Here is a 19,323-nt window from a genome sequence, read left to right as displayed (position 1 = left end):
AATTAAATCTACATTAATCGGTCAAAATTCGAAGAATACAACGAAATTCGGGAAAGAAGGTAAGGGATATATATTGTTTCTTCAACAGGGCAACTTCAATGAATCCTTTGGCATCATTTCAAGATTCACAGGGAATATATAGCTAGTTAGGTAGCAAACTGCAAACTTCACGGATGATCGGCGATGAAGTGCGTACGTACGACTAGTCTCCGGTACCACCGACGACTCAAGAATAATATTCTATATTGTACCCGTTATTAGTTATGCAGTATTCATCTTGCTTTTAATGTTATGTTTCTGGATCAAATAATTAAGCAGAAGATTGACCCTGCGGATGCACTTCGCTAGCTCCTGAATATTGGAGATACATGATTATATTAATTGTGGGAAGAATGTGTATTATATTGATTGCTGTCATGTTTTGGCCCAATGCTTTCAGCTTGTACTTCCATTTCTTTCTTTTATCGTTCGTACATTTTCTTGAATTTTTTTTTTTTAGAATCAAATCGATCTATTCATTCAATAAATAATTGAAAGCTACATCCATCAATCAAGATGAGTAATTACCATCGCACTATACCGTGGACGAGGGATTAGAGTTCGCAAATTTTGCAATACGATGCGCCACCTTATTCGCATTTCGACTAGTAAAACTAAGGCTAAGAAACCTATCCAAATTAAAATACACCATAACATCCTACACTAATTACATCAGAAGTTGACAACTATGTTTTATATTTTATTGATAGTCCAAGATTGTGCATGACGCTTCCATAATTTTTTTTATAAAAAGAATATAATTAAAAATGTAATGAAAGATAAAAAAAAATTAGCTTCGAAATCAATTTTCAATGTTCATCTTTAAAAACAATCAATAATTATATCTGCCATCGATCAATCTGTAAAATATCTTTTGACAAATAACAAGAAAATATAAATCTCAACCGAGAGGTTGACTTGTCTGTAATCTATTTTCTTTTCTATCATATTTTGCTTTACATTTTCTTTTTTCTTTTTTTATTAATCTCTCCAAATACTTGTGGAGAATTACATTTTCTTAATTTTGATAACTGATATTGGTCTTATTATTGTAGGGACCATGATTTCAGCATGTCCAGAATGAAAGACAACACAATTAAGGATGTAAATGAATCAAGCCGCTCGTAAGCTATTAGAAGTTCGATTTAATAAAAGCTCATTTGAGCTTGTTTAATGAGACTCGTTAAGATAAACGAACCAAGCTTGAGCTTACAATATTCGGTTTGTTAGCTCATAAATATATTCGTTAGTAGGCTCGCGAGTCAGCTCTTAGATGAAAAAAATAAAGTTTTAATATCTCACTTATAGATTTTACACTTTTAAATTCAAACCTTGTATTTAAGTTAGATCTATGAAATCATTTTGTAATTATTATTATTATTATTATTATTATTATTATTATTATTGGTGGATTATTCGTTGGAAGTTTTGAAGCTGAGATTAGTGGATGTATGGGTGGCCAAAATTCTCGAAATCCCGACCCTTATCGAATTCCATCTCATTTTCATCCCGAAAAAATTTTATCTCGACATTTTTTCGACCCAAATTTTTGGGATTTTTCTCGTCCCGATTAATATCAGGAGAGGGATTGATCGGAAATAAATCCTTCCCGACTCGTCTCGAATTAATATTATAATATATTTTATTAATAATTTTATTAATATATTGAGCTAATGTTTCAACCCATATAATAATTAAACTATGGACTTAATTCGCATAATTGTTTATTTTCGAAACTGTCGAATAGTAGAATCATGAAATGACATTTTATTTTTGTGTATTTTTTTTAAAATAAATTAATAATTTAATTAATTCATATTTATAAGTATCTAATTATAACAAATATGAATAAGAGATGCAATTTGACAATTTGTTTAACAAAATTTATTGAGTAATTTGTATCCGAATATTTTATTAATAATTATCTGGTGCACAATATGATGTTTTTCTTTTGACAAAACTTTGAATCATTATTCGGAATATTTTAATATTATATGTTTTAAGTTGAATATTTATTTTTTTATTTAGAAATGTAAATTTTTAAATAGTATTTTTAATAAAATAATCACTTTTTTTTTGTTTTTTGAACGAAATCTTGAAAATGAAAAAAAATTTTGGGATTTTCTCTCCCTATCCGACGGGATCCCGAATGTTCGGGAACCCGAATATCCGGGTCCCGAAATATGTCGGGTATGGGATCGAGAGAAAAAAAAAGTTTTCCAATTTTTTTCGGGACGAGAGTATGAGGGTTACGGGACGGGTCCCAACCCTATTTCACCCTAAGTGGATGTGCCATTTTCCGTTGGTCCATAACAATTGATTTCAATTATTTGATAATTATGTATAAGTGCAAAAAAAATGCTTATTTTGTGCTCATAAAAAATTAAAATCTACAGAGAGTATCTTTGGTATCAAATTCATAAAAGGAATTTAGCTAGATAAAAGCACATGACTAACTTATTAACTTCTCATTTTTATCTATAAAACAAATGGTGTTTTCCTCTTCAGAAGTGTAAGCCATGGAAGTATTCAGAGGTATTAGTGAGGATGAAGTTGAAACAAAGATACAGTTACTGAGAGCCAAGATAGAATTTCTTAAGGGAGTTTTAGAAACTTCTCCACGTCTAGCATGATCGAGACTAGAGAAGTACATGCAACGACTTGGCACAACCAGGCTTGAAGACGTTTTCAGTACTAATGGCATTTACTTACTATCTCTTATAAAGAGCTACAGTCTCTAAAAAAAATTACTGCACACCCAAGATATCAGTTGGTGTTGGCTGGGAAGCTGGGTATTTTTGTAGGATTGTGTAAAAATTCAGTTTACAGGCAGATATGTAATACTCGGAGCTAGACAAGCATAAATGAGCTGTGTTTCTTTTTGCGCAAGATTTCTCCTTATCTGATTTTATGCAGAGTATTATTTATTTCATGATTAAAATTGAGTAATCTGGAAATGTTTGTGTGTGTGTGTATATATATATATATATATCAGCAATTGATTTATTTTAATTAACTAAAACACAAATTTAAGAGATAAGAGATGAGAAAGTTTAGGCTTGAGATGCTGTCATCCAGAGCTGCTTCTGAAATGTCTGCCTTGTAGAGTATTTTGAGCAGTAAAGCGTTCTTTGATGGTAGTAGAACTGAGTACTGAACGAGATGTTCAATTCTGGGTCAGTCTATTGTACTGCTACTGTTCTCTTGATCATAAATTATTTTCACTGCTTTTAGATTTGTTATCCTTCACCGGTGTTTCCACTTGAATCAGTACTTCTACTGCAATTATGCTCTTGATGTTCCAAGAAGTGTAGACTTGAAATTCTTTTACTTCTGTGTATGCTGTGAAGATGTGTCTACTGATCTTATCTGCTGATTTGACTTTCCTTAGTCTATATATCATACAAATTTTGATTGATTTTTCGACGTAGTCAGATATTTCCAGTATAAGATAGTCTCTTCATATATATTAACATAAAAAAACAGAAGCAGAAGCAGAAGAAGAAAAACTCAAATAGCAGACAATCGAAAAAGATCATATCAGAACGTCCTATTAACCAGTTCAAGCTATTATCCAAAGGTTTTTAGTACACTGAGCAGACTCTGAATTATGCAGCCACAGTGTACCTTTCTACAATGAACTAAAAGATAAGAAAGCGGTTATTTATCAACAGATGTATTCGAATCAAAGATGACCGTTATCTTGTACATATAAATAGATACCACAACATACAGAAGAATGGATCGGCTTACAAGAACTCACACCACTTACAATTTAGCAAAGAGCAACTGAACACTTTCTGTTGTTATATACATACAATAAGAGTTCAACGCTTACAATAGAAGATCATTAAGAGAAGCCAAAGAACACTAGTTACTAGAACTCTTTTGAGAAACTCTATCTTGGCCCTTAGTAACTGTAACTTTGTTGCAATTTCATCATCAAAAATATGTCTGAATACCTCCATAATTTAATTTTATGACTAGTTATTCTTTTATAGATGAAAATTCAAATATAAAGAACTGTTTCCATGATCACTTTTCCCATGAAATGACATGTACTGACACATATGAAGAGATCTTCATTGGAAACTCCGTCCTCATAAATTATGATCTCTTAAGAATATCTAGACCGAGGACAGGCTACTACTGAAAAGACATTCCTCAACAAAAAAAGTTAAAACGATTAGATTAAAGTCCATTCAACAACAACAGAATTCCAGATTACTGGATTTCAGCGAAAGCAGTAATTAAGGGGGAACACTAACAGAACAATAGAAGAACAGATCAGTAGAAGAACATATCAGTAGATCCTGACCAAATAATATCATTAGATGCTTACCAGTAGCATAATCAACAGTAGACAAGAATCCCAACATATTGAAAAATCAATCGCAATATCAAGAGATATCAAAACAGCATCAGACATCAGCAGATTATTCGAGTTCTGAAATTTCTCTTTTACAAAGAATTCAAGAGTTGATGTGTTTGTCAAAAAGAAGGAAATGACAAGGTGATACATTACTCATAGTTTTGTCAAACACCAAAAAGAGAGAAATTTTTAAGGAATCAATTATCTAAGTTTCGGTGTTTAACAAACTACTGTGCACATCAACAACAGTAGCAGAAACCCTGAAGGAGAAACAAAAGCATAAGAGCTTAACAACAAAAGGCAGAAGCAGAAGCAGAAGTAGAAAAACTCAAATAGCAGACAGTAGAAGAAGATCAGATCAAAACGTCCTATTAACCAGTTCAAGCTATTATCCAAAGGTCTCTGGTACACTGAGCATACTCTGAATTATGCAGCCACAATGTACCTTTCTACAGTGAAATAAAAGACAAGAAAAAGATTATTTATCAACGGATGTATTTGAATCAAAGATGACTGTTATCTTGTACATATAAATAGAGACCACAACATACAGAAGAATGAACCGGCTTACAAGAACTCACACCATTTACAATTTAGCAAAGAGCAACTGAACACTTTCAGTGGTTACATACACACAAGAAGAGTTCAACACTTACAATAGAAGATCATTAACAGAAGACAAAGAACACTAGCACACGCATCAAGATATATTAGATCTCTTAGGATTACTTTGTGTTATGTGTTGAGTTGTACAAACTTTGTAAACTAATCAGTTGAGTGAACTGACCAAAACACTCTTGTAAGATTAGTCGAGAACTGATTTGTTGAGTCTAGGAGTCTCAGTTATAGACATTAGAGTAAGTCCTAGCAGATGATGGGGTGTTGCAAGGGTTGTAATACTCAAAGTTTTCTAGTGGTGCCTTCTAGAAGAACCAGAAAAAGGGGTGACGTAGGAGTAGTGAAGTCTCCGAATATCCAGAAACAATATACTGTGTTATTTACTATTTTATACATTCACAAACCAGTAGAATCAACTGATGCATTCTAATCTCCTAGTTGACCACTTTCCGCACAAGTATACTTGTTGGTCAACTTTGAAGATCCAGAAGAAAGAAGAGTACAGTGTCTCACACTACTGAACTCACGAGTAGCTAGGAGCTACTGCCTCTACAAATCAGTATCAAAACAGTAATAACTCACTTCTTGTCTACCCAACAGCAGTAGCAATTCGATCCTGACAATAACGTTTTACAAATCTGATATTTTTATATAGTTATGAACTTATGATATAATTATTTAGCTCCATAGGTCCTTACACAAATTAAAATACATAAGATTTTGTGTTGAAAAAAATATGTTCACTCCATTTACAAAAAATAAAAACCAAAGTATTTTGGAGTTTCAATCTTTTAGGAACTGGATGAGTATTTAATTAAGATTTTTGTGAAAAAAAAAATTTGTGGAAAAAATCTGTTCTTTGTGGAAAATATATTATCTAGGGGAAATTTCATTAAAGTTTATTTTTTCTTTTTAAAAATAAAAATTTGTTTTATTTTTTTATTATATTATTAAATATTGGATTTTTTTAGATCAATTTCCAAAAAAAAATTTATATTAATATTACATTAATAAATGACAAAATTTTGTAAAAAAATTTCAATACAAAACTCTAGTTATTTTTGCTTTCACATTTTGGTTATATTAAATTTTGGGTGATTATTTTTTTATCTCATAACTGTGTATCCAAAATTCTTCAAAAATATATACAAGTCGCACCACAAAATTAATATGAAACAAAATCGCACTTATAACTTTTAATTAATATGGTAGTTCTTCTTAGCGACTCTTGTTCCTAAACCCTAATAAGCTCATTATATATAATGTCATTATGTATCACTCTTATATCTGAGATTTGTTTCTGTCGACGACTATTTGATTTTTGACCACAGTCGAATTTTTTCAATTAATGTTTATTTTTCATTTTTAAAAATGATTTTTTTAATTTTGTTATTATATTTTTAAATATTGGATTTTTAGATCAATTTCCGGAAAAAGTGCATATTTATAATATTTAATTAATAAATGACAAAACCCTGTAAAAACATCTCAATACAATACCCTAGTTATTTGCTTTCATATTTGGTTATATTAAATTTTGGCTGATTAATTTTTTTATCTCATAATTGTGTAACAAACTCTTCAAAAATATATACAAGTCGCGTCTCAAAAGTAATATATATATGAAACATAATCGCACTTATAATTTTTAATTTATATGGTAGTATTTCTTATCGATTAAAATATGAATAGTATTTATTGTGTACATGTATTATATATATTTTTTCAAATCAATTTAAGTTTGAAAATAAAATGAAATCACAAAAATGGAGATTATATGGACAAATGAAGTTAATTTAAAATAGAGAGATATAGATTTTGTTCCTTTCTTTATTTTTATTTTTTTTTGTTTTTACTTTTTGAAGAATATTTTAGATATTTCTTTTTTAGTTTCACCAAATTAAATTTAATTCGGTTACTAAGTACTGTGCTCTGTTTTGATAATATAATATAAAGTAAGATGTGTATCCAAACATACCGAATGTGCATCCATGAATTTGTTGAGCGTCTAGATTAATTTGATTTGTCCACGAATTGGTGATTCTAAACTTGTAAGGAAATCAAAATTTTAAATTCATAGGTTTCCAAAGTCATGAGAAAATTATGAATTTATTTAACGTTATTTAATTTGCACAATTAAATTATTCGTGGTTTTAAATTTAATTTGCAAAAAAAAAAAATATGTTCGAAAAAATTTAATTTCGATCCTAAATAAATATTAATTTGACCTTTAATTTTTCATATATATGTAAATGGATTTTTAAATTTTTGTCATATTGAATTTTGGTTATTTTATTTTAATTTTTTTATCTCATAATTGTGTAACAAAAAAATTCTTAAAAAAATATATACAAATCGCTCTACAAAATTAATATGAAACAGAATCGCACTTATAATTTTAATTAATATAGTAGTTTTTCTTAGCGACTCTTGTTCCTAAAACCCTAATAAGTTCACTATATATAACGTCATTATCTATCACTCCCTTCTCTGAGAATTGTTTTTGTCGACGGCTATTCGATCATTGACCACAGTCGAATTTTGTCAAAATTTTCTTCAATTGTCTATAGATTTCTCATTTATCACCTTTCTCTCATTTCTAAATCCCCGTGATTTGGCTTCTCGAATGTGATTCTTACCACCACTAAAAGATCTAATTTATCAGGTATAAATTTATCTTTATTAATTAGAAATTTGGCTCCTATACTTGGACTTGTTTCATGTTTATGTTTTCCACACACATATAAATGTATGTATGTTTGTGATTTCAGATTTCGTGTAGAAATCGAACTGAAAAATTAATTATTAATTGATTTTACCCAAATGGTGACTCAAAACTTTTATGGAAGTTAGATTTGTCAAATCATTTTGTGAAAATATGAATAATACACTTGTTATTTATTTATTCATAAAAACCTTAAAAAGTGATGATTTATTGACAAAAAAATTTTCTTAATAGCTTAAGATCTATGGAATAAATTAATCAAACATGGGAGTATGGGACAGGTTGGTATGATAAAAAAAAAAATTGAATAAATCAACGAATTCTTATGTTTTCAAGAAACTTTGTTCCATTAAATGTAAAAAGTAAAGTTAATTATATTTAACGTACTTAATTTCTAGATAAAATTATATGTATATGCATGTAAACATGCACATCTAATCTAAATTATTACATGAAGTCAAAAATTAATTAAGTTATTACAAATAGTCAAAATTGTATGCCCGATTCTTCTTAATTAAATGCCAAAGGATATTATATTTTTCTTAAATTTACGATCTATATTCAACAAAAATATTTTAATGATTTTAATTATTGGAAAATCAAGGGGACCAATCTCAATGTTAATACATAAACTATATATTAATATATATATATATATATATATATATATTAATTAAATAATATATATATATATATTATGTGTGCGATGCACGTGCATCGCACGAGGACACTCTGACTCAGCCACTCAGGCATAGATTTTATAAATTCTTTAAACATGTATAAAAGTTGCTATGTAAAACTAATCTATATATAAAACTTGAGGCACCTATACTAACCGAATTGGTCCGTTCATGTGACACAAAAGTCACATTACCCATCTAACCTTAAAAGGTAATAATTCATTTCTATATATAAAGGACAAAAAAGTCTATATCAAAATTTCTTTCTCTTCTATGATAGAATCCATTATCATATTCAATTTAAAATTTAAAAGAACGGTCTATCAACATCTTTTCACTTGATATATTTCTTTATTTCTAACCTTGCTCAATTTTTTTATTTACATGTATTTTTTCATTATATTGCACATGCATCGCATGTGCATTGATAGCTAGTATATATATATATATATAAAACAGAAATCGTACTCTTACGAAAAAAAATTAATTAAGAATAGATAAATTTCTTATTGAATTTCCTCTAAGCCATAATCAATTTGGTATATATAGCATTTCTTCAATCATCATTTTCGTTCTCTTGATGTTTTTTTTTGTCAGCGGAGAATTTATACCTCTAACCTCAATGGAATTGCAATAAAAATCTATTAAATTATCCATTGAAATTCTAATTATTTATCTCGTTTATCTCAATTCTGTAACTTTTTTCTTATTCAATCTTGATTAAGGTTTTCTTTCGTTGTTCGGTTCTTACCACCTCTAGAAGATCTAGTACTTTTTCAGGTACAAATTCCCTTATAAAGTTAGTTCATTAAATTCTTGCCTTGTTGTTAGATTAATTTGATTTGTGCCCGAATTAGTGATTCTAAACTTGTATGGAAATTTGTCCCCTAACCCCTCGCCACAAAAGACGGCTTTGGGGAAAAAAAACTTGTATGGAAATCTGATTTTTAAATTCATATAGGTTTCCGAAGTCATGAAAAAATTATGTATTTATTTAATGTTATTGCAAAATTCAATTATTCATGATGGTTTTAAATTTAATTTACTTAAAAAAATTTATGTTCGAAAAAAATTTATTGTATTATCCTAAATAAATATTATTTTGACCTTTAATTTTTCATATATATGAAAATCTTTTAGAATCAAATAATGTAAAATTTTATTATTTCATTTCTTACCCATTCAAGGGGTGATAAAAATTTATGTTCGGAAAAATTTAATTGTATTATCCTAAATACTTTTAACCATTAATTTTTCATATATGTGAAAATCTTTTAGAATCAAATAATGTAAAATTTTATTATTTCATTTCTTACCCATTCAAGAGGTGATAAAAAGCGTAATGAAGTTATAAATTTAAAAAAATTTGCATGACTTCAAGTTTAGATATAGATGGATGACGTGTGGAATGAAAAAAATATAGTATTCTTTAAAACTAAAAAAAAAAATTCTTAGTTATGTATGTGAATATGTTTTACATAAATAAATTTGGGAATTGACGAGACTTTTGAATGCATTTGAAATATTAAGAGTCTATGCAAAGCAAGATAAATTTTAATGAGATCGGAAAAGAATTAATACGATGCTAATATCATGCGGAATAGGAATATTAATTAGTCGATATTCAATGTGTCATTAATTATACACTTCTATTCAAATTTTAAGACTGATCAATCTGTAGTCCGTACGTGCATGACATGATTTTCTCATTGGAATACCATATTATTACATTAAAGGTGAAATGAACAATGAAGTCCGTGCATGGCATGATTTTCTCATTGGAATACCATATTATTACATTAAGGGAAAATTGCTTTTGTGGTCATGTATATATATTTGTCACTTTGCGATTTCACTCTGTAGTCTTTATTTTTTTTTTGACAATTTAATTTAGTCTTTTTTTTCCGATGTGACGCTGACGTGGCACCAATTCAGTGCTGATGTGGAGCTAACGTGTACAGTATCACGTAAACATTTTCGAATAAAAAGGACAGAAATTGCCAAAAATCGGAACATGCAGGACTAAAACTGAAATTGCAAAAAATCGAAACATACATGACCAAATTTACAGTTTTACCTTACATTAAAGGTGAAATATATGAACAAGGCCGCGGGGATATGAAAAAACTTTGGAAAATACATGTCTTAGATGACCGTTTGAACTTATTGTTAATTGTTGAATACTGATTATTATGCTGAAAATGTGTGCAATTGATGTGCATTGGATGTGCATCTTCACAAGTTGTACGTATATTGAATTAGATAATCAACCGAACAGTTGTTTATGGCGATCATTTCAGGTCCTTAACTTCTACTTGATCCATTTGCCTCAAATGTCTTCAAGTAGTCAAAGCAAATTGAAACATGAGGGGAAACTAACGAATAAGTAAGTGCCCATCATGTCTTAATTTGTTTCTTATTAACCATAAGTTCTATAGTTTCTCATGTGAACTCATCTGATCATGCATTTATGAAAATTATTCTTGTCGCTCATGTCTTGCAGGGATTTAGGAATGCACAAATCAATATTAACAGGGAATGCACTTCCCGATGGAACGGCTTTGTCATACATCATACGTGGACAGGTAAATTCAATTTAACATATATACGATAATCGTATATAGAAATTATTGTTCAACCTCTACATTCTTACTTTTAAGCAGGTAAAACTTGAGGGTTATAAGAAAGATGGTGCAATTTCTTGCTCGTGCTGCAATAAATTGGTAATTTTGAGCTTTTTAATTAATTAATATTTGTTTGATATTGAATCAGTTGTAGATGTACATTACCTATCCTATCTATGATGTTGACATCATTTTGTTAATGAACAGGTTAGCCCCTCACAGTTTGAGAAGCATGCTGGATGTGGTTCCCACAAGAAACCGTGAGCGATTCTTTAAATTTTTTTTTTTTAATTTTCAAGGGGAAAATTGCTTTTTTGGTCCTGTATGTTTGTCACTTTGCGATTTTGGTCCTTTATATTTTCAGATTGCAGTTTTAGTCCGCTATCTTTATTTTTTTGGCAATTTTAGTCCTTTTTCCGATGTGGCGCTGACGTGGCACCAATTCAATGCTGATGTGGAGCTGACGTGTACAGTGCCACGTCAGCATTTTCGAAGAAAAAGGACCGAAATTGCCAAAAATCAAAACATACAGGACTAAAACTGAAATGTGAAAACATAAAGGACCAAAATCGCAAAGTGACAAACATACAGGACTAAATTTGCAATTTTCCCATTTTCAAGCAAACGTCACAATTTTTTGCACATGTGGAGTACTTAATTAGGTTACTTAAACTTGAATATATATACTTGTTCTGGCAGTTACCACAACATATTTATAGCAAACGGTATGTCCCTCCATCAGCTATATGTTGACCAAGTGAAAAACAGTGAATCGTCTTCGAGGGAGAAAGATGATTTGTGTTCTATATGCAAGCTTAGGGGAGATATGATAAGTTGTGGAAATTGCCCGCGAAGTTTTCACGTTGGTAAGTAGATTTAGTTGTTCCCAGTTTTTTCAGTAAATCTATATATATATTCTAACCTTTCAAGTACTTTCCGTTGTAGAATGCGCTGGTCCTCCAGGTATTCCCCAAGGTAAATGGTATTGCAAATACTGTGAAAACATGTTTGGGAAGAAAAAGTTTTCAAAGCGCAATGCAAATGTTCTTGCTGCTGCTGGCGCAAACCCTCTTGAAGAATTAAACCAGCGATGCATTCGTGTTGTTGGAAATTTTGAAGCTGAGATTGGTGGATGTTCCATTTGTCGGTAAATTTTTCATTCAAGAATTTCATGATAATTATATCCGTGCGTGCAAATTGAGTGCTAATTTTGTGCATGCCTCCCAAAAATTAATTTCGCACTCTATATGCACTATATATGTTTCTTTGGCATACAATGAATTTATGAAGTTATATATCTTCGAAATCAATTTTCAAAGTGCATCCTTAATCACGTACGTACAATTAATAATTATATCTACTATAAATCAATCTGTAAATTATTTTTACAAATAACAAGAAAATACAAGTCTCATTAATCGAGAGATTGAATTGTGTGCAATCTATTTTCTTTTCTATTATATTTTGCTTTATTTTTCCTTTAATGACTAATCATGGTCTTGTTCTTATAGGGATCATGGGTTCAGCAAGTTCAGAATAAAAGACAACACAATAATCATATGTGATCAGGTATAACTCGCTTTCTTAATTTTAGACATGATTACGCTCCTTTGAATTATCGGTTTGCATATATAATTTATTAATATCTATTATTATATATCCCCAAAGCATAATCATTGAGTATCTGTTATTCTAGTGTGACAGGGAATATCACGTTTGTTGTCTGAAGAAGCAAAATATTGCTAATTTAGAGGTATATATGTCGATACAGAAAACATGTTCATTATCTTTTGGTTTTGTAACATTTTCTTTTTTCTTTTTGATTTTATAACAAACAATTAAAAATACAGATATTGCCAGAAGATGACTGGTTTTGTTGCATAGAATGCAACAATATCAACTCCACTCTGAAGGAGTTGGTAGAGGCTGGAGAACAAATGCTCCCTCCAAATATTGGAAGCTTCATGAATAAAAAATTTGAGGAGCATGGTTTACAACATAATCCAGAGCTTGAAATAATCAGATGGAGGCTTTTTAAAGGGAAAAAAGCTTCTGAAGTCACCAGGGTGTGGCTTTCTGGTGCTGTTAATATTTTTCATGTAAGTTAACTTTCAACTTGTGCTTCTATGAATCTACTATTTGCATTGTTGTTCTGAAATTTTCCCATCATATTCCAGCTCTTTAAATTTCGTGTCAATTTAAGATATTTTCATCATTTGGATGGACTTAAAAATTTTGGTATCATCTTCGATCCTCTTGTCATACTTTTCTGTTTAACACTTTTTCAGCATGCAATTTGCACAAGAGTTGATGTTACATCTTTCAAATTTATTTTATGGCCCATTAAAATTATATGATCTTAAGAAGAAAGACATCATTTTTAGATCTCTGTCACACATGGAAAAAATAAAAATATTTAAAAATAATTTATAATGGGCAACAATGAAATTCTATAGCAATTTGTATTAATCATTTTCGTAAAGTGTGGACGAATAGGAGCTCACTTGGCAGTTAATCATTTTTGTAAATCGAGGTCGCGCAGACTCGAGCCCACACGTCTAAAGTTGCCTTTTATAATTATAGTTAACATGGTTTTTTTCTTTGATTGATTGTATTTTGTGAGTTTATTCAATGAAAAGAATTTGAGAAGTGATTTTCAATCAATCAAATTGTTCCAGGAATGTTTTGAACCGATTGTTGTTCCCAGCAATAGCAGTCATGATCTTATTCCGAACATGGTTTATGGGTAAGACGTCGTATGTGCTTCAAAAATTCTATGCATTAATTGTTGTTTTAAGTTGTTTTTGTGAATATGAATGGGTACTTTAACATATGGCTGCTGCTTTCCAGGAGGAAGGTCAAGGATCAAGATTTCTGTGGCATGTATTGTGCCATTTTGACAGCAAAGTGAGTAATATATATAGATTTATATATGCAGGAAAACATGTTGAATTCCTTGGTAAATCATCGTTTGAATATTGAAACTTTATTTTAATTCATATATTTTGTCTATTTTGAATAGCTCTGTTGCGGTGTCCGCTGGAATTATTCGAATATTTGGTTCGGAGGTAGCAGAGCTTCCCTTAGTTGCAACAAGACCTGATTGCCAGGGCAAGGTGGGGCATGTCCACCCTAATATATACTAGAAATCATGTAAACGAGTACAAATTATATGTCTTTTAATGAAAAAATAACATTTCTCAGGGATACTTCCAATCTCTCTTCTTTTGCATTGAGAAGCTTCTTTCACACCTCAATGTCAAAAATCTTGTGCTTCCTGCTGCCCATGAAGCAGAATCAATGTGGAGAAAGAAATTTGGTTTCGAAAACCTTGGCCCGGAACAGGTTTATCTTGTGCTTGTTTTAATGGAGGCTATTGGAAATTTAAAATACTTTTCATGCTCATTATTCTATATTCTACTCTGCAGCTGGATCAATACATGAAGAGTTACCCCATGATGGCATTTGAAGGGACATCGTTTTTGCACAAACCAATATTGGTTTCTTGAAATGCCATTTTTTTTGTTTTCTACAAATAGAGTGTGAATTCGTCAACGCATATGTATAAATCTTGGTTAACGTTGTATATTTATCATAGGAAATTTTTTTGGCTGGTCAGATTAATATGCATTAAGAAATTACGTGTTTTATTTGATATATAAATTACTTATTTTTGTGCGACATTTCTGTTATTATTAAAGTTCTTTCATAATATATTTTAAGAAAAATATTACGGATTTTTATTTTAAATCTATACTTACCTTCACATACTTTCCTTCCATTTATAAGCATTTGACTCTGCCCTCTAGCGATAGTTGTACAAATTAAATGGCATGTTTGCATAGCATGCAAGACATTGATTTTTTATTTTTTTATATATTATTATTATTATTTTCAAAAAATATATCATGTGTGCAATGCACGTACGTCGCGCGAGGATAATATTCGCTCTAAAAAATTAATATTAATTAGAAATCGCACTTAATAAAAATGTTAATTAATTAATATCGGTAGTTTCCTTAGCTCTTGTTCCTCTAAACCTTAATCAATTTACTATGTATAATGTCATTATCATCCTTCCCTTTGTTGCATGAGATTTGTATTTGATAATTATGTCAGTGAATGGATCAGAGATTATTTTGTGCTCACCAAAAATTAATTTTGCACTCGATATGCACTAGGTATCTTTGGTATCAAATGCATAAAAGGACTATAGTTAGATCTTGATTTTATTTTTTATTATTAGTTGTCGATCGGTGTCCACAAACTATATGGCCTCGTGATTAAATTTATTTATAAAAGTGTAATTGTTATTCAACAATTCAATAATTTATTTAAGGAAAAAAAAACTCAAATACTAATTCACAGCTTAATTATATGAAGTTTTGATTAATATACGTACATTGCAATTTAATGATTACCATTCAATTGATTGATTCTTAATTCTCGCTTCATTCACTTAAATATTAAGAATTTACGCAAAGCAAGATAATTTAATGAGACAAAAAAATTAATACGATACAGATATCGTGCCCAATAGGAATATATATAATTATTCGATTTTTTTTGCTGAAGCTATATCTATATCATGTGGGTCAATTAGCAACTCTCTTTTCAATTTGTCATTAATTATGCATTACGTTTCAAATTTTTAAGGCTCAATCTGAAGTCTGTGCATCGCATGATTTTCATATTGGAATATCATATTCTTAGAAAGGTGAAATGAAAAATGTCGTGGCCTCGTGGGGATACGAAACTTTGAAAAATAAATGTTTTAGATAACCATTTTGAACTTATTGGTGATTGTTGAATATTGATTATTATGTTATGTGTGCTAATGATGTGCATTGGACGTCTTCAAGTTTTAATTGAATCTGATAATGATCAATTAAACAAATGTTGTATATAGAAATTAGTGTTTAACCTCTGCATTCTTACTAGGGCTGGGGAAAAATACCGAATGACGAAAAAAATACTGTCATACCGTACCGAAAAATTTACCAAATATACTAAAAATTTAATACCGTACCGAAATTTTCGGTATCGGTATCGGTATCGGTATCGGTATATAAATTTTTTTTATTTCGGTATACCGAATATACCGAAAAAAAAAAATTTTAAAATTTTTTCACGGTATACCGAAAAAAAAACTCGGTATACCGAAATTTTTTTCGATATACCGAATTTTTTATTTATTTTTGGCACGGTATCCGGTATAAAAATTCTCCATACCGGTATACCGAATTTTCGGTATGGTACCGATATGAATTTCTTCATACCGGTATGGTACGGTACGGTACGGTATACGGTATACGGTATCGTAGTTTGGTACGATATACCGTACCGTACCCAGCCCTAATTCTTACTTTTAAGGAGGTAAAACTTGAGGGTTATAAGAAAGATGGTGCAATTGTTTTGCTCGTGCTGTAATAAATTGGTAATTTAGAGCTTTTTATATATTTAGTATTAGTTTTGAAAGGAATTTTATTCCTTGTATATTTCGGCCACAATTAATTGAAAATTAGAAGATTTTGCTTTCTAGACAAGATAGATTATTTGGTAAATATTCCATGTATATCTCGTATATGTTAAAGATATATTTGCCAAAGTTTAAATCATATCGTGATAATGTGATTATTTGATAAAATATAATTTGATATTATCATGATTTGATTTCCATGTATTGATAGAGTTTATTTCCTACTAAAAGGTTGTTACATATTTTTGTAGGACTCTATGTAAGGAAATCTTCAAAGCTTGGATGATTATCTATAAAAGGGGATTTCTACGTACAAGAAAAAGTGAGGCTTCAGACGAAAACTACTCTGCGCATACTCTGAAGAATTCAAGTAAAGATCTCGAAGAATTCTGAAGCAATGTTTGCAACCATCGTTGTTGCATGTCCCCGTGTTGCCGTTCGTGTTGAAGACATCAGAGACAACACTATGGGAATAGTGGTGTTCGAAGATTTTTACTGTCTCTTCAATTTAGGCCACGAGAGTTGCATCCAATAGTTTTTATACCTTGTCGTATTTTAGGATGCAAGTTTGATTTCTCAATGTGTTGAGAAATTTAGTATTTAATGATTTTTCGTAAAATCACTAGGATTGTTTTGTAAGACTACTCTTACGTTTACTAGTGATATTTAGCCCTAAGGCACCCGCATGAGTTTTATACTCGTGCAAAAGTTATTACTTGAGTTTTATTTACGCTTTAAATTTCCGCTGCACTGTGTTGTCTTTGGTGTTACGACACGAAGTACAACACTGTCTTATTTTACATAACAACCACGTACACCGTTTTTTTCAAGTTTTATATTGACTCTATTGTAGATGTACATTACCTATCCTATCTATGATGTTGACGACATTTTTGTTACTGAACAGGTTAGCCCCTCACAATTGTGTGATGATGGTTGTGGTTCCCACAAGAAATCGTGAGCGATTCTTTTGTAACGCTCGGAATTATTTAATTTTAATCCGAGAATATTTAATTTGGGAATATTTAGAGTTTTGATTTAAATTCTAATATTCTTAAATTGATTAGGATTGAAATTGAATGAATTGAAAATTTGAGGACTGAATTGCATTTATTGAAGACTTGAGGGGCCAAAGTGCAAATAATGGAAACTTGGTGGACACTTGGTATGCAAAATAGGTACTCACGTGTGTATGACCATATTTTCATCAGAAACATTAGAGAAGGAACCGAGAGAAAAGAGCAAGAAACTCCAAGCTTCTTCTTCATCTTTAAATTGCTATATCTTGAGTTTCGGGTATCCGAATTCGATTCCGAAAAGAGTTCTGGACTCCTTGCAAGAAGACCTTCGATTTGATGTAAGTTGTCTTTTAGTTCCTTATGATTTGAGAAGTCGAAAATGGCAGAGATCAGTTGTGGTTATGATTTGATGTTATGGAGTTTTATTCCTTGATTATATTGAAGTTGGGTTAAAGAATGGTTGTTGGATCAGTTTTTCTGATTTCCCAGCTACTAGTCGACTTATATGCTTGCTGATATGATGGGTTTGAGTTGATATGCAGCTGATATATGATGTATATGGTGATAGAATTGACTTAGTTGAGTTCGGGATTGCCGAATAATACCGATATGCCGTCGAATTTTTGATTTGAGGCTGTTTTACTATCTTATGCGTGAGCTGCTATTGAGATAAGTTTAAACTGATGTTTCTTGGTAATTATGTTATGGTTTCAGCTTGTAATCAAGGGATATCGAGCTTGAGAACGTCGACTTCGAAACTGATAGAAGAAAGAACAAGATTTGGATAGCTTGAAGTTGCCTTAAAACCTCACAATCGAAAGGTAAAAGTGGACTACTATTTGAATGAGATTATAACTCGAGATGGTTTGTATCGAGTTCCCTAAATCACATACTTATTTGCTTAGTTGCTTTTATATGTTTTCCTATGAATGGTTGAATAAGTCTTGATGTTAATGAATGTGATCTTATTGATATATATTGCATTCATCTTGTAAGACTTGTTTCTTTGATTTTGAAATGAACGGAAACGTTCAATTAGACGATTTGAGGGATTATATATGTATGGCCTGGGTGGTTGACTTAGCCTAGCATCTGATTTACATATATAATGGCTTCAAAGTCTAGAGAAGCAAGATAAGTAGCCCCACCTCGATCGGGAGAGTCGGTGGTTAGTTATGATATCTTCTTCTCGGGATCCCAAACGATGAACTAGAGAACCTTGTTTTAAAACATGCATTGTAGTTACTTTTATATCATGAATTTGATATATGCTTTGCTATGCATGTTTAGTTGCTTTTACTGGGAAATATATTTCTCACCGGAGTTATCCGGCTATTATTATGTTGTATGTGTCATGACAATAGGCGGGACTGGAACAGGATAGAAGCGAGCATGAAGAACAGAGATTGAGAGATAGAGTGGAGATCCGAGTTAGATGTAAAGTCTTGTGTTAGGTCTATAGCATGATCTTGTATTAGCTAAACTTGATATGAAGTTTCGGAATCTGATAATTTGAAAGTGTAGAATAAATGATCATGTTGTATTTATCCTTGTCAAGACTTGTTGAACATAGTTGTATTCCTTTAATATAACATGTTCTTGTGCAATGATCTTTTTGTATGATATTGAGTTAGTTTTGGATTGGATTCAAGTTATGATATGATATTGTTTATCTTCACCTGCATCATGATTAATATGCATGTTAGTTTTGCTTATAAGATTGAAGAGTTGATGCACCATTATAGCATGAGACTACTAGAGCATGTT

At 30.6% G+C, this 19,323-nt stretch overlaps 1 protein-coding gene across 1 annotated transcript; it reads left to right on the top strand.

The window, feature by feature from the left end:
- Positions 1 to 12,342: 12,342 nt before the first annotated feature.
- LOC140878553 (increased DNA methylation 1-like) lies at positions 12,343 to 18,158 on the top strand. The gene is made up of 11 exons (XM_073282158.1): positions 12,343 to 12,347; positions 12,570 to 12,627; positions 12,755 to 12,811; positions 12,909 to 13,157; positions 13,737 to 13,804; positions 13,909 to 13,965; positions 14,081 to 14,174; positions 14,263 to 14,403; positions 14,487 to 14,558; positions 17,391 to 17,444; positions 18,099 to 18,158. The coding sequence occupies exons 1-11, from the start codon at positions 12,343 to 12,345 to the stop codon at positions 18,156 to 18,158; spliced, it is 915 nt and encodes a 304-aa protein (XP_073138259.1).
- Positions 18,159 to 19,323: the final 1,165 nt, after the last annotated feature.

This window comes from Henckelia pumila, chromosome 2 (genome assembly GCF_033568475.1).
Source record: "Henckelia pumila isolate YLH828 chromosome 2, ASM3356847v2, whole genome shotgun sequence".
In the NCBI taxonomy this organism is placed as follows: domain Eukaryota; kingdom Viridiplantae; phylum Streptophyta; class Magnoliopsida; order Lamiales; family Gesneriaceae; genus Henckelia; species Henckelia pumila.
This window is presented reverse-complemented; position numbering and strand designations above follow the sequence as displayed.